The sequence below is a fragment of the Berghia stephanieae genome, chromosome 3 (genome assembly GCF_034508935.2).
Source record: "Berghia stephanieae isolate SIO BIC M18660-M18661 chromosome 3, UCSD_Bste_1.3, whole genome shotgun sequence".
In the NCBI taxonomy this organism is placed as follows: domain Eukaryota; kingdom Metazoa; phylum Mollusca; class Gastropoda; order Nudibranchia; family Aeolidiidae; genus Berghia; species Berghia stephanieae.
Genome location: NC_088362.1, coordinates 35,527,194 through 35,550,739, shown reverse-complemented (window position 1 = coordinate 35,550,739; position 23,546 = coordinate 35,527,194). Strand labels below are relative to the sequence as shown.

The 23,546-nt window shown below is 37.5% G+C and overlaps 1 protein-coding gene across 2 annotated transcripts in view; it reads left to right on the top strand.

Annotated features, from left to right (window-relative positions):
* Positions 1-23,546, top strand: part of LOC144967640 (DNA excision repair protein ERCC-6-like) — a 52,492-nt gene that overhangs the window by 27,255 nt on the left and 1,691 nt on the right. For both annotated transcript variants that reach the window (XM_078905154.1, XM_078905156.1), the window contains exons 13-22: positions 3,262-3,375; positions 8,859-8,907; positions 9,966-10,155; positions 11,409-11,557; positions 13,110-13,240; positions 14,803-14,974; positions 17,269-17,384; positions 18,969-20,043; positions 21,087-21,164; positions 22,487-22,619. In XM_078905154.1, coding sequence (XP_078761280.1) covers positions 3,262-3,375; positions 8,859-8,907; positions 9,966-10,155; positions 11,409-11,557; positions 13,110-13,240; positions 14,803-14,974; positions 17,269-17,384; positions 18,969-20,043; positions 21,087-21,164; positions 22,487-22,619 — 2,207 coding nt within the window. The remainder of the gene's footprint in view (positions 1-3,261; positions 3,376-8,858; positions 8,908-9,965; positions 10,156-11,408; positions 11,558-13,109; positions 13,241-14,802; positions 14,975-17,268; positions 17,385-18,968; positions 20,044-21,086; positions 21,165-22,486; positions 22,620-23,546) is intronic.

Genomic DNA, 23,546 nt, shown 5'->3' with positions numbered 1-23,546 from the left:
TTGGGTGTAGCGTTGTCGTGTTGCAAAATGACCCCGTTGGTCAACTGCCCTGGGCGCTTTCTGCGAATGGCCTCCCTAAGCGTGTCAAGAGTTTGGCAGTACCTTGCAGCATTGATTGTTTCTCCATGTTGTAAGGTTTCGAACAGAATAACACCACGAATGTCCCAGAAAACAGTTCCCATTATTTTCTTTGCTGACCGCATGACTTTGAATTTCTTCGCGACAGGTGAGGATGGATGTTTCCATGTCATCGAATCTTGCTTTGTTTCTGGGGTGCAATGGTGCAACCAAGTCTCATCACCGGTGACTATGCTGTCAAGAAAAGTCACATCGTACCCTAGAAAGTCTCCGCCGGCGTTGGCAGTATGCCCGTGAACCCTGCGTGAGCTCTTGCTTCTTCTCAAAAGTTCCCTGCAGATGTCCAATCTTTGTTCTTTATGATTGTCTGTTAATTGCTTAGGAACCCATCTTGCGCTGACTTTTCTGTAGCCAAGTTCATCAAATACAATTCTATGGGCAGAAGTTTCCGAAATTTCAAGACTGCTTGCGATTTCATGAAGTTTCAACCTACTGTCTTGACGAATAGGCTCATCAACTCGCTTCACATTGTCTTCTGACGTCGCTGTTATCGAACGCCCTCTCCCTTCCCTGTCTGTCAAGTCGGAATGGCCGGCTTCAAACAAATTACACCAGTGATAGACTTGTGTACAGCTTATAACATGCTCACCATATACACTCTGAAGTTCTTTATGATTTTTGGTAGGATTCAGACTTTTGGCGTTCAAAAAACGTATGACAGCTCTGATTTCCTCCTTTGACCAAGTTTCAAGGTGGGCCGCCATCTTTAAAATCGTCTAGAAATTCATTGTGCAAAATGATGCACTTCGTAATTTTTGGGAATATTCGTAAGGAAATAAGGAATATCATGTCGTTTACAGAATTAAAAAATCTCCACTGGTTGCTGAGCAATGGGCATTTTTCGGTTATTTCTGAAAGAGCCCTCGTATATAATGACGCTTGTTTCAATCATTTTCTGCCGCTGGGAATTAAATTATTGATATGCAAATTACAACAAATTAATTTCATTGATAGCTCAAAAACCACTAAATTGACACCTCTCTTATGAGCAGCCTTAAGAGGATACATTATTATCAACCATGGCATATGATGAAAGAAACCTTTGCTAGCTTGTGGTGAGGGAACAATTTTCATATTTGTGTTAGCAACTGAGCAATACCATGAAATATTGCAACAATTAATTACCATCAGCAGCATCACAGATTCCTACTGACCGCTACCTGTTAAACCCATGGGCTGACCCCACTAATGGGGTCAGGTTGACCTAGCACTGAAATACCGCTCAGAGGGGAAAATGCCACGCAGTGTACATAGCTCTGCACCAGAAGAAGTGAGCACGGGGAAATATCTAGAAGTGACAATAACTAACAAACTAAATTGGAAAGATCATGTTTCAAACATATTTAAAAAAGCCAACTCTACTTTAGGATTCCTCAGAAGAAAATTTATACAACAGCTGGAAGGAAATAAAATTAAACTGCTACAAGGCCTTTGTTAGACCTTTAAAATAATATAGCAGCTCTCCCTTTAACAAATCAGAAATCCAAGAAATCGAAAGAACACAAACTAGAGCAGTGAAATTTATAAATCAAAGCAACAAAGATATTTTTTAAAAAAATGAAACTGATTTAGATTTTGAACCGCTAAAATAGAGAAGAAATTAAGATGACAAAGTGACAATATTTCGCAAAGGCCAAGAAGTCAAATTACCCCTCTTCGGTGATATTCAGCAAAATAAGAGGAAGCCATCAAGTTTATTTTTCCCCACTCAAGAAAGAGTGGATGCCCACTTGTTCTTGTTCATATCATCAACATTGAGTCAACATTGTGCGGCTATGTGGTCTAGTGGTATGACACTCGCTTTCGGATCGGAGGCGCTCAGCGCATAGTTGAGTCCTTGGAAAAGACTCTTTACTCACATTCTCTCACCGTACTCAGATGTAAAATGAGTATCTGGTCGTTAATAGCGTTGTCTTTGTCGGGGGAAAATTGTAATATTGTCTGACAGGCATCACGTACCGTCCTACATGTTAAATGTTGCTGTTGACCAGGGACCCCTTGTAAAGCGCTTTGAGCACATTTAGTGGATATTGCGCTATATAAAAGCTCTATTTTTTTATTTTTTAAAATTGAGTCAGTGGAATAATCTCAAATCTCCAATAACATTTTTTTTAAATTGTGGTCAATGGAATCTCAAAATTGAAGTTACAGACTTATAAGGAAGGAGAGGAAATATTAACTCACACAACCCTAACACCGACTATATCTGTAGTTTACCCGGGTTTACTTTTACCCCATGCCAATTTATTACATTTTTTCTGAGACAAATTATAGGCGTAGTATCAAAGCTGATGGTTTTAGTTTTTAGTTAATGATAGTTGAATAAAACTATCTATGTACATGTTCATTTTTAATACATTTTTTCCCAATTTTGAAAAGTAGCAAAAATCTCTAGGATTGAGGGAGTTTGTTGGTGTTGTTGTTGTTGTTAGTATTATTATTATTATTATTGTTTTTATTATTATTATTATTATTATTATTATTATTATTATTATTATTATTATTATTGTTGTTGTTGTTATTATTCTGGGTTGGGTTCCTGACCTCCCATAGTGGGCAGGGAGGTACATACTGTGTCTTCTATTCCCCTACATCTGTTTTCCAACATGCTTTCTCTCTTTGTCTTGGAATGAGATTACTTGGTTTTGTCCTGGTCCTGGCTGAGAGGGAAACAGTCAGATATATAGTTAGTTTTGGGAGATGATATTTTTTTCCTTGTAAATCATCTCTCTGTTATGCACTGTATTATGTTTTCTTTATATTATATATGATTTGTAAAACATTTGAGTGTGTTCCTCTTAGTGGGGACCTGTGCTGGTGTCTGGATGAGTGATCTCAAACTACGTACTTTGATGGTGTGCTCTTGGAATCTACACCTCTTTCTTATTTGAACCAATTCCCCTTTGTCTTACCTTTTCTTGGGTGCTTTAATTGTTATTCTAAAACTTTTTACTATCCCATTTTCCTTTTTACTGGCGCTGATATGACCTTAATGTGTTGCAAGTGCCTCCGTAAAACCCTTAAAAACAAAAACAAACATTATTATTATTCTTATTGCTGTTGGCTTTGAACCCCTTGTAAAAGGCAAGTTCATGTTTTTATTGTTGTTTTTTTTTCATTCAGGGCCACAAGGTAGCAAGGCTTGATGGGACAGTTACTGCTATCGAGGAAAGGAAAGAGATTGTCAATAAATTCCAGAAGAATCCCAAATATTCTGTCTTTTTGCTTACAATTCAAGTAAGTCTGATGGGTTTTTGATATTGAATTACCAGGTGAATGTGACTAACACATGAAACTGACTAAGAAGCCAGCTGACTTTTTTACCCCTAGGTTTGAATGAATTGGTTATAATATTGGTTATTCATAGCGACCAACTGTCCCCGTAAAATTGGGACTGTCCCATTTTGGCAATCTGGAGAAAAAGTAACTGATTTTATTTTAAATGTGACTTGATTTGGGGGCAGCGTGGCTCAGCGGTACGGTCTTTGCTTCGTACCGGAAATGTACCGAGTTCGATCACACGCCACCGCGCTGTGTGGCCTTGAGCAAGTCACCTCGCCCTAGCTTAAACTGCGGCTGATGCCTGGGTTATTCCAGTCTTCCCTTGGAATAGACCCTAGACACACATTTCCCCTATGGGATGAATAAAGGGACTTTTCTTATTTTTTATTTATTTACTGACTTAAGACTTAAGGCCTTTTGTTTCCTAATCATCCGATTGGGACGCCTCGGCTGCCTCTCTAATCATCTGTGTCAATTCCTACCACAGTTCACGGTCTTTTGCTGTGGATGCTAATTTCATAACGTCTTCCTTTGATTTTAATTCTTTGTTATTTTGAAGGCGTTTTTGGTCTCTATTCTGGACAGTGTGAATTGACGTGGGTGGTCTGTCTTTATAATTCTTGTGTCCAGAAAAAAGTATTCATGGTTTTATTAGCTGGTATATTTTCATCTTTTCTGAGTATATCCCCAAAAAGCCGTCATCTTGCCTCCAGGATTTGAATGGATAAGGGTCTTTCATTGCATTTTTCATACAGTGTTTTATGGTTATTTTTGTGGGTTAGCGTATATTCAGGACTCTGAATAATAGATTGTTTAAATTGGAAATTACCCTGGCATGTCCCAGGATTATGATTTTATTTGACTAGTAATTTAAAAAAAGGAACAGACAAATAGAGAGTATAACTCTAAATCCAGATACTCATTTTACACCTGGGTACGGTGAGAGAATGTGAGTAAAGAGCCTTTTCCAAGGACTCAACTATGCACCGAGCGAGGTCCTGAACCCAGAACCTTCCGATCTGCAAGTGAGTGTCATACAACTAGACCACATAGCCACTACCTCTCATATTTTGCAGGGAGGTACTTACTGTGTCTTCTATCCCTATATAGCTGTTTTCCAATTTGCCTTCTGTCTTTGTCTTGGAATGAGATTACTTGGTTTTGACCTGGCCCAGGTCGGAGTCCTTAGCTGGGAGGGAAATAGTCAAATGTATACTTATTGTATTGGGAGATGATTTTTTTTTCCTTGTACATCTCTCTGTTATCTATTATTATATTTTTTGTTTTGAATTTATAACGTAAGCATTTGAGTGTATTCCTCTTAGTGGGATCCTGTGCTCGTGTCAGGTTGAGACTTTTAGGTGATCTCAAACTATGCACAATGATAGTATGCTCTTGGAATATACACCTATTCCCTTTTCTTGGGTGCTTTAAGGGGGGGGGGGGGGGGGGTGCCTCCTGAAAATCGTTTTTGTTCTCAAAATATCGATATTGAGATTTTTGCTATTTGATAGGGTCCACCATTCCCTTTTAGAATTCAATACAAAACAAGGGTGTTTATAGCCTCTGTCATGTTGAAATTGTATTCTATATTCGGGGCTATCGTCTGCAAGACATCATAAATTCACCCCAGGGATGCCAATGTTACATCCACATCAGAGGGCTTTATAACCATAAAAATAGATGATATCAGTAAAAATTTGGTATCGATATTTTCCTTTACACCTCGGCTATGATAATGAAATACATACAGAACTGCAAGATTGAAGCATGATTGGGAGACACGTGATGAAAGAAAGTCACTTATAACTAACAAATGAAAGGTTTGACACACTTTTCAGAGCGTCAAGGTTAGGTCATGACCCTTGACACTTGGCTCGTATTTTCGTGGCCTCCGATTGGTCAACCGGAAACTCCCGACACCGAACCGACAGAACGAAGCAATTCCATTGGCAGAGTGAGGTCATAGTACAGGTAAACAAACCTAAAATAAGAATTCGCCACGTTTCCGATTTTGATGTCGTCTGCAATTTACATTCTACATTGTGTTTTCCTTGTTTTATTTTGATAAAAAGAGTTTATTTCCAAGATGCCGAGAAGCAAGAAACAAAAGTCAAATTGCAAAAGTGCTGCTTTACGCAGATGGGAGTCTATAAACCAAGCAAAGCCGGTGAGTTGATATTTATTATTTTTTTGTATCTCAGAAAATTTTCTCATCTTGCCTCCTACAATACCATGCATGCGTCACTCACATCAGTTTGCTATTACAATTATGTTCCTAGTACAGTAATATATATACATACTTCCCATGGGAAACTAGGAAAAGAAGGGACAGACATTACTGGTCAGTTGTTTTGATTTTGCCTAGGCCAATCAACGTTACGAATGTTTCCCCCCTGCAATAAGGCTAAGAAGAAGATGAGTTGATGTATTTGCATCGTAACATGAACGGGTGTGATCAGGAGGTGGGGGGGGGGGGGGTGGCCTGGGTTGTTACAATATTATTACATACCTACGTATGTGTGCATGTATGTATGTGTGAGTCTATTTTTGTGTGTGTTTGTGGGTTGGTGGAAGGTATGTATGTATCGTGTGAATTTGATAAAATGTATGCAGTATCTTCTTTTATAAATTGTTAAGCGGTGTCCAACGAAGGAAAACAATTCTACCACAGCAAATTCATTTGTTATATGTATATATATATATATACATGTTCCTTTGTATTCACAGGTCTTGGAATCCCGTTCAACACACCAACAACCTTCCACGTCTTGCCCTCTGGTTTCAAGCCCTACTACGTTGTCATTGCAACGACCATCATCTTCACAACAGATCACAACTGCATCTTCACCATCACATCATCTTCACAACCACCTGTCGTGCCCTTACGATCATTAGCATGTCCTGTCGCAACGTCTACCCCTATATCATCAATGTCACATGAAGCGTCTACATCAGCAGCACCCAACTCACCAAGTAGTCTCACTGATTTAGATAATACCATTGACAGAACGACCCCATATCCCTTTTACTGAAGAACAGTCAACAACAAGGAGTCAATCAAAACTATCCCTTTATGAGACTTACAGTGCACAGGTTTCTGATATCCAACCTGTCTGAAATGGCTTTGTTTCGACAAGCTTGTGTCTAATTTGAGTTGCCCTGAATGTAGCAACAATGGAGTTTTAAAAATGAGGACAGACGATCAATACAGATTCGCTTTGAAAATGAATGTTTTTTGTAGGGAGTGTAAAAAAGTTGTGACCAGCCATTACACATCTGCCAGGAACACCAACTCGGCCAGCTGACCAAAGCCTTTTATCGTCAACGAGGCTATGACTATGTCATCTATGTTATGTGGCATAGGTGCCTATCAACTGTAAAAACTGTGTGAATATATGGAGATGCCAGGTATTCTCCAAAAGACATACAACAGGATTTCAAAGCGTATCCATACAAAAAACTTTTTTAAAAAACGAAAGAAGCGGTATCAATCGTGAGGCAGGAATATGCACACGAATTCAAGTTTCCTCTTGAAGAAGTGTGCTTCGACGGCTCATGGATGACCAGGGGGCACAAATCGCTTGTCGGCATTGGCAGTGTCATTGATTCCCTCACTGGACTTGTTGTGGACGTGCATGTCCTCAGTCTGCACTGTAACATCTGTTCTCAGACCGGAGCATGGATAAAAAGGGAGAATCCTCAACGATATGACCACTGGAGAGAGGAGCACAGCGCTAGTGGACAGTGCACAATAAATTTTGAAGCAACGTCAGGAATGATGGAGGTGGTGGCTGCCTCGGTCCTTTGGGGAAGGTCTGTACCAAAACTAAACCTGAGGTACACCATAATGGTAAGTGATGGGGACTCGAAAACTTTCAATAAAATCGTCAATGACAAACCATATGGTGAAGATGTCAAGATTGAAAAGGAAGACTGCGTGAACCATGTTGGTAAACGTTGAGGAACCTGGTGGCAGACTGCAGCAAAAAGGGCATAACGTTAGGAGGTTGTGGTCACGGTCGACTCACAGCTGAAACCATCCGTAAGCTTCAAATCTACTATTCAAGGGCGATTTGGGGGTTGAAAACAGTACCTGAGATGAAGAATGCTATTTTTGCCATTCTGTTTCATGGATATTCGACTGACTACTTGCTCCAGCACCAATACTGCCCAAGTGGAAGAGATTCGTGGTGTTTCTACAAGAGGTCCATGGGAGAACGTCGCTACCCGACTGGCCACAAGAAATGGGTCCATACCCCACTGGACTATGATCTTCTTCATAAACACTTGGAGCCAGTATATAAATGACTGACATCTGATGACTTACTTCAACGCTGTGAGAAAAAAAACAACTCAAAACCCCAGCGAGAGTTTTCCTCATTCGGTGTGGTCAAGCTGCAGCAAGACCAAGTTCCACCATATGAAGAGGGTCCAGTTTTCTGTATATACTGCAGCTGCTCAGTACAACAAAGGACCGGCGGCGGTGGCATCAATAAAAGCGATTGTTGGGCTTGGCATTGGACACTTCGCATCCAAGTTTTCGAAGGCAAGAGAACACAAAAGAGTTGCCAAAAGTGTTTATAATTCAAAGTGGGTGGTCAAAAAGAGGAGGAGAATTCAAGTGGCAGCGAAGGAAAAAGCCAGACAGGAGTAGGAGGACTGTTGTATGGTGCTAGGATGTTTTTGAAATGATGTGAGTTAAATTTTTTTCGTTATATATCTAAATAAAATTATGTCAAACTTTCAAACGAGATTTTCTCAAAATGTACATTTTTGGCACTTTTTTCCCTAAGGCTTTTTTATTTTTCAACTTAGATACTTCGCACTTGGCACACTTTTAATTCAATTCATGAGTCGCAATAATATGCATCCTTTTTTTTCGATTTCTTTAATGGTTTAGGGATAATTTTCAATATTTCATGAAAAATCAGGAATATTTGAAATTTCAACTTTTATCAAATTCAACACTCTACCAAAAGATTTCTATTCAGCATTTGATAAAAAACGATGCATTTCATTGTTTGTCTATTTCCAAAGTACATTGTCACCAAATTTGGTAACTCTATGTCAATAAACATCAAAGCCTTAGGCTTCTGAAATATATTACCTTTTAAATTTTCAAAATCCAAGATGGCGGAATTTCCATGGCAACCATATTTAGAAAATTAAAATTCTAGAAATTTTTTCCCTAATTTGAACATACTGAGCACGAATATCGAGTTAAAAACAAAATCAATTGATGACTATGGAAAATTACTCTCAGGCCCCTCCCCTTAATTGTAATTCTAGAACTTTTATACTATCCCATTTTCTTCCTTTTTACTGGCACTCATATGTGTCGCAAGAACTGTAAAACCTTTAAAAAACAAACAAACAAAATGTTAAGAAGACACTACTATTCACATGTGATCAGTTTTTATTATTTTCATTACCAGGTCGGGGGTGTAGGTCTTACCATCACAGCTGCAGACAGAGTCATCATATGTACGTATTTCATGTTAACTTTAATGCTTTTGTTAATTTTAGAAAATAAATATTTTAAGTTCCCAATTGATAGTTTGTTGTCGTGTCCTCTTGTTAGCCTGTTTCTTGGTTTTAGGTGGTTGGGGAGTTTTGCTGATTTTGCTTGTATTAATTTTTTGGAAGGTCCTTAGAATAGACTCTTTACCCACATTCTGTCATCCTACTCAACTGTAAAATAAGTACCTGGCCGTTAACAGCTTTGTTCCCTTCGGAAAAAAAAGTTGTAATACACTCCGGATAATCGCAACACCTTGGGACCAGCGAAAATGTTGCGATTAACCGAAGTTGCAATTAACCGAAGTTGAGTTTCCTGTCCACTATTGCAACATTTTACACAAATATGGTAAACTCCAACCAGTTGTAAACATTGTTCTTAGTCCACCACAGACTGAGCAATTTGATTGAAATCAAAACTATATGGTAGCGCTGTATGGATTTTGTCAAGAAAAAGCAGCTTTGATGCAAGTCAACATCTTATTCAGGTTGGATTAGCTTTCACTCTTTTGTTTTCAACATTAGATTAGCCGTGTTGAGAGACAGTAAGCTCCTCGCCTCCTATTTGATGGCCACAGATGACATTACAAACCCACTCTCCAAAGTCTCGCCCTCTTTTGTCTGTAATAAGAGTGGTGACACACTGCTGTAGCATTAAATCCCGCTCACTCTTGATTCGTCAAGCTGTCATGATTTCATCCATGATAAAATTTAATATTTTGTTTGCTTGATTTCTTGTATTTGCCACTGTTTGATGGTGAAATTTTGTTGCAATTAACCGAAGTTTGTTGAAATTAACCAGTGACTTTTATATAGAATTAATTCCGTTCCTTGGAAAATATTGCGATAAACTGAATGTTACGATTAACTGAGTTGCATTATCCGGAGTGGGCTATATCACAGGTGTCATGTCTTGTCCTACAAGTTATGTGTTGCTGTTGTCTTGGGACCCCTTGATCACTTTTAGTAGATTTTGCCCAATATAAATGCTCAAGTTTTTTACCTTTTTGTTGTTTGTCTATCAGACGATCCCAGTTGGAACCCAGCAGTGGATGCCCAGGCCGTTGACCGGGCCTACAGGATTGGTCAGACAGAAAATGTGGTCGTGCATCGACTCATCTCGTGTGGGACAGTGGAAGAGAAGATATACAGACGACAGGTCTTCAAAGACAGCATCACAAGACAGACCACTGGAAATGCCAAAAACCCCTACAGGTTTGTGTGTTTTGTTAAAAATATGAAAAGTGTGGATGAACAGTGCCAAAAAAGAAAAAAACGAAAGAAAGAAAAGAAAAAATTAGCCTGCCTCGACTGTTTTTGTAGATGCTCTCGCTCCTTCTAATATCACGACTCCAACAATTTTCACTTTTTTGTTTTATGGACCTTATTTTAATTGTATGTATATAATCAAATTGGTCAATATGAAGTATTTAACATAAATGAATATATTAGCAGCTTAAAAATTAACAACAAAATACCAGATAACATGGAACCCTTTGTGCTCAGGACCCTTCGTCAGCCAAAAGAAAACAGGTAAAATGTTTATATTTCATTGCTCTTTTAGTTCTATGTGAAGTATAACCATTTTAATGGGAGGTTTTTATTTTTGTCTTACATTTTCTTGGGTGCTTTAATTGTTCTAGAACTTTCTACTATCCCATTTTCATACCACAAGACCACTCTGACTTTTGCCATCAGCCGTCCAGCTGAGTGCTATTTTTGACAGAGTAATTGCTTCCATTCTGACAACATATGCTTTTTACGAGAAAAATGTTCTGGCTTTTAAAATTTTAGCAAAGGGCATCCCTGTGTTGGTAAGGAGAGGGTTAAAGTGAAAATGATGAGAATCAAACAATTCAAGATGTTTTAACTCTCGAGTTCACCTTCATTGAAAATCAAACAAATTTGTTTGATTTTCCATGCATATGAGCTAGAGAGAAGTGTAAGAAACAAAACTCATTCTCCTCAAATTAGGGGTTGAGTTTGACCGAAATTTTATAAGTTACTGATAAAACTGATTTTAATTATAATAATAATAATAATCACATAATATTTTTATTGTCTATACTGATAAAACTGATTTTAATTATAATAATAATAATCACATAATATCTTTATTGTCTATGAAGGCAATTTTTCAGGTGGTTTCCACACACGTGCACACACATAGGCACAAAGAAATTTATGTATGAAACAATGTGCATAAATCCACACAGTCTCTCTCTCTCACACACACACACACACACACACACACACAAGCAAGCACTCACTCTTACATAAGGCTTCGTAGCAACTGATTCGTGTTGCACTTAGTTCTATTTTGAAACAATTGATCACATATAGTTTGGTGATGAATATTTTCTCTTGTAATTTTGGTCATATTGTTTTTCTCTGAAAATATACATGTATGTGTGTGTAAAACTGTCAATGTTTATTGTGTTTGTCATTATTTATCGGTCTTCCTACAGATATTTTACCCAGATGGAGCTGAGGGAGCTGTTCACTCTGGACGATCCTCGATTCTCCAAAACACAACAGCAACTGCAGGAAATGCACGCCAACCAACGGGTTACTGACGAGTCTCTAGATATGCACATAGCATTCTTACATTCATTAGGTGAGTCAAATTTCATTTTTAAAATATATATATATGTTATAAGATAAAACCCGAAGCGAAAATTAAGCTGCGAGAGGTTTGGTGGTCTAGTTACCATTGCATCCAATAACAGTTTGTGTTCTTTATGTTCTTGTGATATGAGACACTTGCTTACGGATGAGTAGGTCCTGGGTACGAGTCTCGCTCTAAGCAGTGCAAGGTTGAGTCCTTGAAAAGGCTCTTTGTTCACATTCTATCACTGTATTTAGGTATAAAATGAATACCTGGCCATTATGGGACAGCGTGGCTCAGCGGTTACGGTCTTTGCTTCTGTTCGAATACCCACCATGTTGTGTGGCCTTGAGCAAGTCACCTCGTCCTGCACTGCGGCTGACGCCTGGGTTATTCCAGTCTTTCCTTGAAATAGACCCTTGAGACAAATTTCCCCTATGGGATGAATGAAGGGAAATTTATTTTTAACAGCTTTGACTCTGTCACCAAAAAAAAAGAATATATATATATCGTTACAGCCGTCAAATCAAAGTCTCAAATGTTGTAATTCTAAACGTCTTCATTCAATTCAAATTTTGGACTCTGTTTCGAGACGCTCTTGTTCAGTGAAACTATATTTTTGAAAAAAACAAATTAGTTATCAATAGGCAAGTAAACTCATTAGGAAGGAAGAAATTTCTCTTCTCAGATCTCAAATGTCGTAGTTTTAATCGTTTAAAATTCAAAATTCAATTTTTGGAATCTGCTTCGTCTACAGTCTTGAGGCAGTAAGAGAAAAAAAAAGCTCATGTTTGGGGAAACTATTAACCCTCTCCTTACCACCTGCAGCAAAATCGTCACATTTGTTGCGATACAAGATACAGTTCTTATTCAGATTTATTTTGTACATCACAAACTTTGAAGAATGATCCTTGTTTAATTAATAAGAACATATATTTATTTTGTAGAGAGCTTGTTTGAGTTTTAAAAATCAATTTTTCTGCCTGCCATTTTGGGAAAATACTGAAAAGCATCGGTAAGGAAAAAAAACAATGATAGTTATAAATAGGCAAGTAAGTCTGCTTTACTTTTAATCCTGAGACTGACCATTCCAGACTTCAGACCTTTGCTATACATTATTTAAGGGATGATCTTTATTAAGATATATTTGGGAGACTTTGTGTTTTTGGGATAAGACACTCACCTTCAGACCTGTAGTTCCTTGGTTCGAGTCCCACTGTGGGTGGTGCAAAGTTTGAGTCCTTGGAAAAGGCGCTTTACCCACATTCTCTCAAACTCAAAGTGTTGTCTCTTTCAAAACCTATTGTTGCATCGTGTCTTTTATTTTTTTTACATTTTAAGTGTTGAGGTTTACTTGGAAACCCATCTTCAAAGAGCTTTGAGCACATTTAGTGGATATTGCGCTATGTTAAAGCTCAATTTTGTTTGTTTGTTATCATTATTATTATTATTATTGTTATTATTATTATTATTATTATTATTATTTTAGTTAAAATGTCATGTTTTACTACTTAGGTGTTTAAAAATATTAATCTTGGGAAATTGCATTCACCTCTTTCAGATATATTTGGTATCAGTGATCATGATCTGATGTTCAGCGAAACCCATGTGAGAGACGACGAAGAAGGTGATGAAAACATGTTCATTGGACACCAGGAGCACAGCAACAATGAGGATTTTATCCAGTATAAGGTAATCAAATTCTAGGATTTCAGTTTAGAAATACAGGGGGCTTCATTAGCTCAAATGGGGAACAACAGTTGCTTCTCAGGCAAAGCTACCAATATCAATCCCAGTATATACTTTTTTCTGACCCTGTTTACCCGGCAATGATTGGGTTAGATCCGTCAGAGAGTACCTTGGGATAGACGAATGTCCTGTCTTAAAGGTCGCTAGGATTTGCCACCACTAGGGCTAACCCACCCTGGAGACTGACTCAGACGACCCGGCACTGTCTTCCGGATAAAGACGTCGGGCACGGACAAAATGCTAAGAATAAAGAGAAGAGCCGCTAGACCTACCCATACCAAGCACCCAACGTCCTCTGCCAGTTTTTTCTTTCAAACTTGGTATGGGTAGGTCTAGCGGCTCTTCTCTTTATTCTTATTTTTTTGTCTGTGCCCGACGTCCTTATCCGGAAGACAGCAGTGCCGGGTTGTCAGAGTCAGTCTCCGGTGTGGGTTAGCCCTTATGGCTACAAAATCTGGGATTTACTATAGTTTATAAATGTGTTTTGATATGAATGTTAATGGGTAATAGTTATTTCTTTATCACAGATAATTTTATGAGAGTGTGTCTTCTTCTTTTAGTCTGTAACTCAATTTTGAGGATTCCGCAGACCACTGTAATTTTCTTTCATTGGAGATGTGAGACTACTCCAATGTATCAATGTAGATGGTATGAACGATTACAAGTGAGCATTCACTCTTTAGTGGGGAACCATGAATTTAGATAGCTTCCTCTTATTTTGTTGAATATCACCAAGAGGTAATTTCACTTAATTGTTTAAATCCCTCCAAAATATAGTCACTTTATCACGCTTTTTTTTTCCGGTGTTGTAGCGGTTCAAGATCTAAATCGGTTTTGTGGTTGATAGTGATTGCTACCCATACACCATTGATTTAGTTCTGATGTTTCAATTTCAATTTGGGTTTTCCTCGCTGAATAGGACATGAGGAATTTGAGTGACTACAGAGTGGCACACAGTGATGTACAAAAATGAAAATAGCAGCCTCAAAAAAAAAAAAACATTACTTATTTTCCCCTCTAGAACTGCCAAGACATTTTTCTTCTGTCTTTCTGGATGTGACGGAATATATTAAGGTTTTAACTATTTTTTTAAAAATGTTTGTTATTGGCTGAAGAAGACTGCCTAATACAAAGAAAAATTCGTTAGAATTATGAATTTGTGGCTCCAGCTTCAGAGCTGCATTCGCCTCTTTGACTCAATAAATCTTGTTGAAAAGGAAAATTTAGTTCCTCAGATCCTATATTCAGGACTTTTAAGAATTTGTGGATCACGGTGATTGCAAATTATTGATTTGTATAGCTATTTATTGTGACTTTGTCATTTTTTTCCCCTTGGAAACGACGAATTTTAAAAATTTCAAGTAGGCAGCCCTGGCTTAAGAACAAAGTGGCCCTTCTTTCGGGTTGTTGATAGCCAAGTCTGCTTCTCTTTTAATCCAGAGATTTTCATTTTAGTTCTGTTGTTGCAAGTCCAATTGTTTTATTTTTTTTTCCCTTCTAATTAGATTCAACAAGCCCAAATGCTTATTGCTGAGGAAAGCAATAACGTCCTGACCTATGAGGAGAGGACAAGTGGCACGATGAAGTTTGGCAATAACAACATCGGTGGTGGTACCAGGGTCAATCCACCATATCAAGTACCCCGACCCCAGCCTACCAGTAGTTTGTTTACTCAAGGTGAGGATTTTTACATTTGTGCGGCTATGTGGTCTAGTGGTATGACACTCGCTTTCGGATCGGAAGGTCCTCTGTTCGAGCTTCGCTCGGTGCATAGTTGGGTCCTCGGAAAAGGCTCTTTACTCACATTCTCTCACCCTACTCAGGTGTAAAATGAGTACCTGGCCGTTAACAGTGTTGTAGCTGTCCGAAAAAAAATGTAATATCGACTAACAGGCATCTTGTCTCATTCTACATGTTACGTGTTGCTGTTGGTCAGGGACCACTTGTAAAGCGCTTTGAGCATGTTTAGCGGATATTGCGCTATATAAAAGCTCAATTTACTCAAGGTGAGGATTTTTACATTGATACACACCTGCCAACTCCCCAGATTATATCAGGAAATTCCCCATATTTTCTTTCATTCCTGGTATTTCCCTAATTACCAGCTCTTTTTCCCAATTTCAGAGCTGCCTACTCGAAATTTCAAAAATTCGTAGTTTCCAATGGAAAAAAGAAAAAGTCACTTTAAGTAGCTTTAGAAATAAATAATTTGCCCTCAGCATGATCCCAAAAATGCTCCAAAGGCCTGAATGATAAAGGTGGTTCTAAGGAACTAAACTTTACTTTTCAACAAGATTTATTGAGTCAAAGAATCGAATGTTGTTCTGTAGCAGATACCATCATCATCATCATCATCATCATCATCACCACAACCATTAAGTTTCTCAAAAAGGTTTTCCCCCATTTTGAGTTTGAAAAGTTGGAAAGTCTATTGATGTCACACAGGCATTTGCTTCACTCTGACATAAATCCATTTCGATCCACACTGTAAGAGCCTCAACACTGAAGATAAGCACAACATTTGTGTGGTGTGGAATGGTGTTAGATTATGGCTTTGTATCACAATCATTATGTCCTCTGTAGTCCTTTGACTGAAATGTTTTTCTAATTGGCGAGTGGAAGGAATTCCACACGAGAAAAAAAAAAAGACTTGAATGTGTGCATTCACTTGGGGGTGGGGTGGTCGATAGCAGCGTTCCTTTCTTGGGTTTTGTTGAATTGGGATGGCGGTTTGGTCCAGTATACCTTTAACTCTTTAAGATTCAACCAGTCAAAAATTGACAGCAGTCAGATATTCATAGGCGAGGTCGTCAAGACTGACCTCAGTCAGTAAAATCCAATCGTTGTGAAGGAAATGACAGGCCTGCAAGTTTCACAGGTTGTTTTCAGCTTTGATTTCTATCTATTTGTCGACCAAAAAAAATGTTGTAGAAATTGCGATTTGGATCCTGTCTTATTTGCGGGTGGAAAGCATTGACATTGCACTTTGTTTGGTAAAAATTTTACAAAAATTACGACTTTGGTATTGAGAAAATGACTTTAATGACAATTATTGTAAACATAAAAAATATTATGAATAATTTATAACTCCTTTATTTGTTGGACCAATTTTGTCATTCGTGGTATAAATTTTATTGTAATAGAGAGATAGGAACTTCAAAGTTATTTTTTCTGATGCGAAATTATTACTTTGTATTATTTAGCACCAAGCAAAATGTTTGAAACCAACTATTTTATGAGTGAATTTGATTTTTCTAAATTGCTTGTTTATTTTAGCTTGTTTTTGCAACTTTTTAATTTATTGACCGATTATCTTGATGTTCATTTCATTGTTTATATCTCAATCAGACGAGATCAGTGATATACTTCGTTTCAAATATAACTAGAACATAAATTTGCTTATTTACCTATCAGCCATGCCTAGCTAATAAATTCATCAAGGTGGTGATTGTCATGCAACCATGAGATGACCATCGCCAAAACTTCAACAGTGACTCAAGACATGAATTGACAGCTGTTGACACGTGAGCTGTCAGATGGACCAATCGTTGAAAGGTCAAGATTCTAAAGAGCCAATTGTTCTTCTGTCAAAAAACTCAAGAACTCACGAGAGCAGAAGTTTGAAATCTGGTGATGGATGGACCTATGAAATTCTTTCTGGGCGGAATTTAGTCAAGAGTGACCCTAGAAGACGAAAATGTGACTGCAGATATCAAAGGATAGGCTTATATCATCAAAGGATGTCTACATGATTGACATGGCCATATAGGGAACTCATTATCTACTCCTCCAAAAATAATCTGAACACTAGAGGGTTAAAGAAGATCTTCATTTTGTTTGTTTGCTCCCTCTCTCTTTCTATATTATCGAGTTGCTCTCGACCATCATGTTTCCTACCATTGTGAGACAATGGGTTATATTTGTTGTTCTTTTTTTGTGATCCTTTCCACTTTATTTATTATTGTCACCAGTCACGGCAAATGGAGTTGAACAGGAAGTGATAAATCTGGCGGATAATGAAGATGGTTCTCATGAGGACAGCAGTAGTGAGGTGCAGGAGATAAACCAAGTTACACCTGCTGTTGAGGTAACAAGTTTGTAGATGTGGATTAACTCACTCAATCCTAGAGATTTTTGCTATTTTCGAAATTGGAAAAAAATGCATTATAAATGAGCATGTGCATAGATAGTTTTATTCAACTATCATAAACATGCAAAAACTAAAAACATTAGCTTGGATACTAAGCCTATAATTTGTATCAGAAAAATGTAATAAATAGGAATGGGGTAAAAGTAACCCCGGGTAAACTACGGATATAGTCGGTGTTAGGGTTGAGTGAGTTAATGTGATCTCTATATAATGAATTTTCTTGTCTTTTTGTGTTAGCTTTTTGGTCTTGTGGTATGACACTCACCTTCGGACCGGTAGCTCCCAGTGTCGAGTCCTGGGTGGGGTTCCTGACCTTCCATAGTGGGCAGGAAGGTACATACTGTGTCTTCTATCTCCCTGTTTTTGTTTTTCAACTTGCTTTCTGTCATTGTCTTGGAATGAGATTTCTTGGTTTTGTCCTGGTCCTGGCTGTATTAGTTTTAGTAGATGATATTTTTTTCCTTGTAAGTCATCTCTCTGTCATGCACTGTATTATGTTTTGTATACATATTATATATGATTCGTAAACATTTGAGTGTATTCCTCTTAGACGGGACCTGTGCTTGTGTCTGGATGAGACTTTTAGGTGATCTCAAACTAAGTACTTTGATAGTGTGCTCTTGGAATCTACATCTGTTCCCTGTTTGAACAAGTTCCCCTTTTCTTGGCCACTTTAATTGTAATTCTAGAACTTTTTACTATCCATTTTTCTTCCTTTTTACTGGCGCTGATATGACCTTAATGTGTTGCAAGCACCGTAAAACCCTTAAAAACAAAAACAAACCAGTGTCGAGAACTGCTCTAGGCAGTTCAAAGTTGAGTCCTTGGAAAAGGCTCATTACTTACATTCTCTCATCGCACTCATGTGTAAGATGAGTACTTTGTTATTAACAGCGTTGTCTGTGAAAAATTACTAATAGCAGCACCTCACAGGCATTGTGTCTCGTCCTACATGTTTAGTGTTGCTGTTGGCATGGAGACCTTGTAAAGCGCTTTGAGAACATTGAGTGGATATTGCTGTCAAGAAAAGCTCAAGTTTGTGTCGTCCATTTTTTTTGAAGTAAGGTTAATTGAAAAGGTACTTGTTTGTTGTCACCACCAACTCCTTCCCTTGATACACAAACATAAACTTTATACATTTGCAAAAACACATTAAATCTTATTTATCATCTTATGGCTTTGAAGATTGTTGAACTAAATTAAATCTTTTAGAAATGTGTTTTTTTGGGGGGCTCAGCGGTACAGTCTCTTCTTCGTACCCAAAAGGTACTGAGTTTGATCACCCACCGCCGCTGCGCTGTGTGGCCTTGAGCAAGTCACCTTGTCCCAGCTCAATTTGCGGCGCTGCACTGCGGCTGACGCCTGGTCTATTCCAGTCTTCCCTTGGAATAGACCTTAGAGAAACATTTCCCCTATGGGATAAATAAAGGGAATTTTTTAAAAATATTTTTTGGATCTATTTTCACTCATCTTTTTTTCTTTTCTTTTTTTGTCTTTTTTAAATGCAATTTTTAAAAACAGACAATTCACATCGAAGACTCTGATGACGAAGAGGATGTCAAACCAAACATCAATCAGGAAGGTGTTGAACTTGACAAAAAACCCACACTCAAACAAGAACACAGTGCTTTTAATGGGTCTGATCAACAAATTGAACATCTCAACGATGAAATAACAACGAAGAGTATTAATTCCAACAGTGATGGCATGCCATCAACAGTGGAGGAGTTTATAAATGGAGGAAGTGATAGCAGTTTACCTGTGGTTAAGAGTGAAAGTGTTGAAAGGAGTAAATATTCAATGGATGACAGGCCGAGTGCTGGTCATCAAGACAATTCAGATAATGATATCAGAGACAATTCTATAGAGATTTATGATAGTGAAGATGAAAGCGATGAAGATCGAAGGGAAAATGATTTGTCAGTCAAAACAGCAAAGGAAGATTCAAATAGTCAAATTTCTAATAGTGATTCAAGTCCGGAATGTGAATTGAAGAAAAAAGGACCATTTTCTTTATCAATCTCCCGCAATGAAGAGTCTAGATCAGAGCTCCATAAAAGAGCTTTGCGACCGCTTAGCCAGGCAGATGCTGACAAACGTTCACCTATGGTAACCAGAGATGGCAGGGGTATTGTTTCAGAGGAAATTATGATTTCCCCCGACTGTAACCAACCTCTGATAGGATTGGAAGTGTTGAGTAAAAAATCTGCACAAAAGTCATCCACTACACCTTTAAAACCTTCATCTTGTCGCAAATTACAGCTGTCAGCATCGCAGACTTCCCTAAACACGTCGGCCAATTCGGTGTCTTCACTTCTGGCTGGTAGTCCTCTTCTTAAAAGTCGTGTCAATCTACACAAAACATTTTTCCAATCCTCATCACCATCTCCAAACAGGACAGTTTCTCCATCAGCGTCCAGTGTTCACAGAAATGGCAGCAATGTTTTGGTAGCCGAGTCTCCCGAGAGTGGTTCAATTCGGCAGCTTCTATCAGTAGAAAATTCACCCAACTTATCTTTGAATTCACCCAGTGGTGCACGGCGGTCCTTGTCATTTGAAATGGACTCTAGCAGCCCAGAAATCACTCAGGGAAACAGTAAGTAATTTGTGTATTTTGCTCCCTCTACTCTTTTCCTCTTTTATATATAGAGAGAGAGAGACGTCAAAGAGCGCTTTGCAAATACACTGTTATTATTATTATTATTATTATTGTTATTATTATTGTTAGTAGTCGTAGTTGTAGAAGTATTGTTATTGTTATCATTATTATTATTATCATAATCATCGTCATCACCATTATTATTGTTATTATGATCATCATCATCATCATCGTCTTTATTGTTGTTGTTGTTATTTTCTTTAACTAGTCTTTCTAAACCCACATTTAATTTTACTAAGCCTGTAGTGATTTCAAATTTTGAGAAAAAACCTGTCCCCCTCCTGCTCTTCTTAAAGATAAAAAAATGGGATGCAATTCTTGGGTAATTAATGTGGCCCTTTCTGTCCATGTCAAAGAGATAAAAAGCTTTGATGGTTTGTGGTTTGACTCTCGCCTTTGGACAGACCCGTAGGATTGAATCTTGCTCTGAGTGCCCAAAGATGAGTCCCCCGAAAAGACACTTTTCTCACATTCTCTCACCATACTGAGGTGTAAAATGAGTACCTGGCAGGTAATGTCGTTGTGTCTGTCGAAAAATAATTGTGATTACATGAGTAATGTCACGACCTACGTGTAAAGTGGGTTTTTTGTTGTTGTTGTAAAAGCTGTTATACTATACTCATTATTTGTGCAGCGTCATTTGAATATTGGTCACACATTGTGCTGAATGTCCTTAGGTAAGGCACTCACTCAACACACATTATCCCACTCAACTCGGGTGTGAATGAGTACCTAACGGTGACGGATATTGTGAGAGTTTTAGTACAAAAAGGACACTTAGCTTTCAGTATGAATGAAATGGAAATAAATATCTTTCAACCTGGGGGGAATAAATATAACATTGCAAAGCACAATGAGCAGGTGTAATCTGTGGAAATACGTTATTATATAAATGTTCGTATTTATTTGATTCAAATTAATGTCATTTCTTAAATCTTGTTTTTTTTTGTTTTTTTTTTGGTTTAAATTTGACAAATTAGGTAAATCTAGTAGGAGAATTATTGTTGAAACAGATGAGGAAGAGGAAGATGTCGAACAGGAAAATGGCAATGTTCAAAGTAAGTCTAGATGATACGTCTGCATCTTATAAGAGATAATTCTAATATAGAAAAGTAAATTGTTTTTTTTTTTTTTTGTTTTTTTTTTTTAAGACCTATAAAAAGTCTCTTAAGAGAGAGTTCTATTATTGGAAAGTAAATGTGTGCTGTACGTTCCATGAAAATATTTTCCAGACAATTTTGTCACTTATAGGTATGTTGTTTTTTATAATTATCTTTTTGAATACCTATTTCTTTACAATAGTTCTCAAAGGTTTATTTTATTGATAGTTTCCCATCATTTATATTAAATGGGCAGCAATATAAGTAATCGTTGCATTATTTTTGGTACAATTTTTATTATCTTTATGGCTGAAATAGCAAAATGTGGGATTTAAATTGAGTGAAAAGTAATTTGATTAATTCTAGTTTTTGTTCATGTGGCAAATCCACTTTCATCTCTCCATTTGTCTTTACATACACCATTGGACCATTACATTGGTGGGATTATTTTTTTTTACTCTCTTGCATTGTTGGGTTTTCTCAAGTTAAAGTGATACAAAGCTGCTAGAAGCCGTGGACTGTTAAAAGGGATGAACAAAAATGACTATAACAAGAAATGAAGTGAGTAGAAAGGTGCCAGGAGACGATAGAGAATAAAAATACTTCGTGGCTTGGGGGCTTGAACCCGCGTCTTTTCTGGTACGACAACTCCGCCTGGCGTAGCGCTTCTGTCAGAGCTATCCATCGAATGCAGAGTTGTCGTACCAGTAAAGTCGGGATTGCCCTGAAGTTTTTTCATTCTCTATTGTCTTCTGACACTTTTCTACTCACTTAATTCCTTGTTGTTATCAACACTCACTTTTCTGAAAAATAAAGAGAACAGCTGTGGACAGATGGGCCAAATATTTTTCTGCCTTCTCTCTGGATTTTAATTGATGTATTAACATACCTGCCGAATCTTATTAATTTGGCCAATTACTAATTTTTATGGAAAATTACGAATTTTTAATTCTTTGTATTACTTAAATAATGATGATAATAATAATAACCTCTACTACTACTACTCCTACTACTACTACTACTTCTACTACTAATTTCCTTGTCATATTACTAAAAATTGACATAAAAATTACTAAATTTGAAGCTTTCAATTTGGCAGGTATTTTCTATTTTTTTATTGGCTGAAGAAGGGTTTTGAGCCCCCAAAACGTTCCATATTTAGAATTTACCATTTGTTCATTTGTTTTCTGAAATTAGAACGGTTTGCAACCTAAGCCATCGTTGTGATGTGTGATGATAAATGTGTATTGTTTGTTTCACGTTTCATCTGTTTGCTTCAGCCATAGAAGATTCTGACAATGAGGAACTGCAGGTCAAAGATCAGGAAGCCGACAATGATGAAGAGGATGTGGAGGAAGATGAAGAAATGGATGGAGCCAATGAAAGATTTCAAGATTTGATAATGATTGCAAGGTAAGTTTAATGTTCGCTATAAATCTGCAGTTAGAGCACTTGTAGCAACCGATGCACTGGTAGAAAGGAAGGTGACAATAATAGCTTGGCCTGCATCCAACATGCTAAATATATTTTTGGTTTGTCTCTGGAAGGTGGCTTCCTTTTGATTTTTATTGTTTGACTAGAAAGAAAACTTTTAACCTATCAATTTTTACATATATCACTCCAATTAGATAGATTTTTGAAATCACTGTGTCAAAATGAATAAAGTCAACACATCCACTGCTTGGTTTAAGTGCTTATTTAAAAGCTCAATTTTTAAAAAAATAAATTATTTTAAACTGATGGCGTTTTGTTTTTAAAGGCTCCACATTCAAATCCTGACTGTGATGTCGTGTTAATGCCTATGAATGACCCTATCACCAAGATAGTTTTCTCATTTAGTCAATATACTCACTTGTCGCATCAGGATGAGATGGCCAATATAATAGTCCTTTAGATTAGAGCCAGTAAGCCCATGGAGTTTACGTGAAACAGACAATACCCTTTGGATAAGATGCTATTCTATATCAAAGTACTTTCTGCCAGATCTGTTAGACCCAGTTACCCAAACACTGCTGGGTGGACGGGGGGAATCAGAGAAATATCTCAATTTCACCACCTGGGATCTATCTCGACCCCTTTACATGTGAATTGAGTGCTCTACCAACTGAGCTATCGGGACCAATAAGTGGATAAGCTACTGCACCTACACCCTGGAGACCAAGCTTCATGCTTCATGTCACGCATCTAGCTTTTTTTTTTTTTTTGATGTAAAAACTTAGCCCCTATTTATGAGTTTGCTGAACCAAACAATAAGATAAAGAATCCTCTCCAATTAATCAGTTGTCTGATCACTGTCACTAATTGGTTTTGTCTCATTTCTGATGTATCTAAATTTTTCAG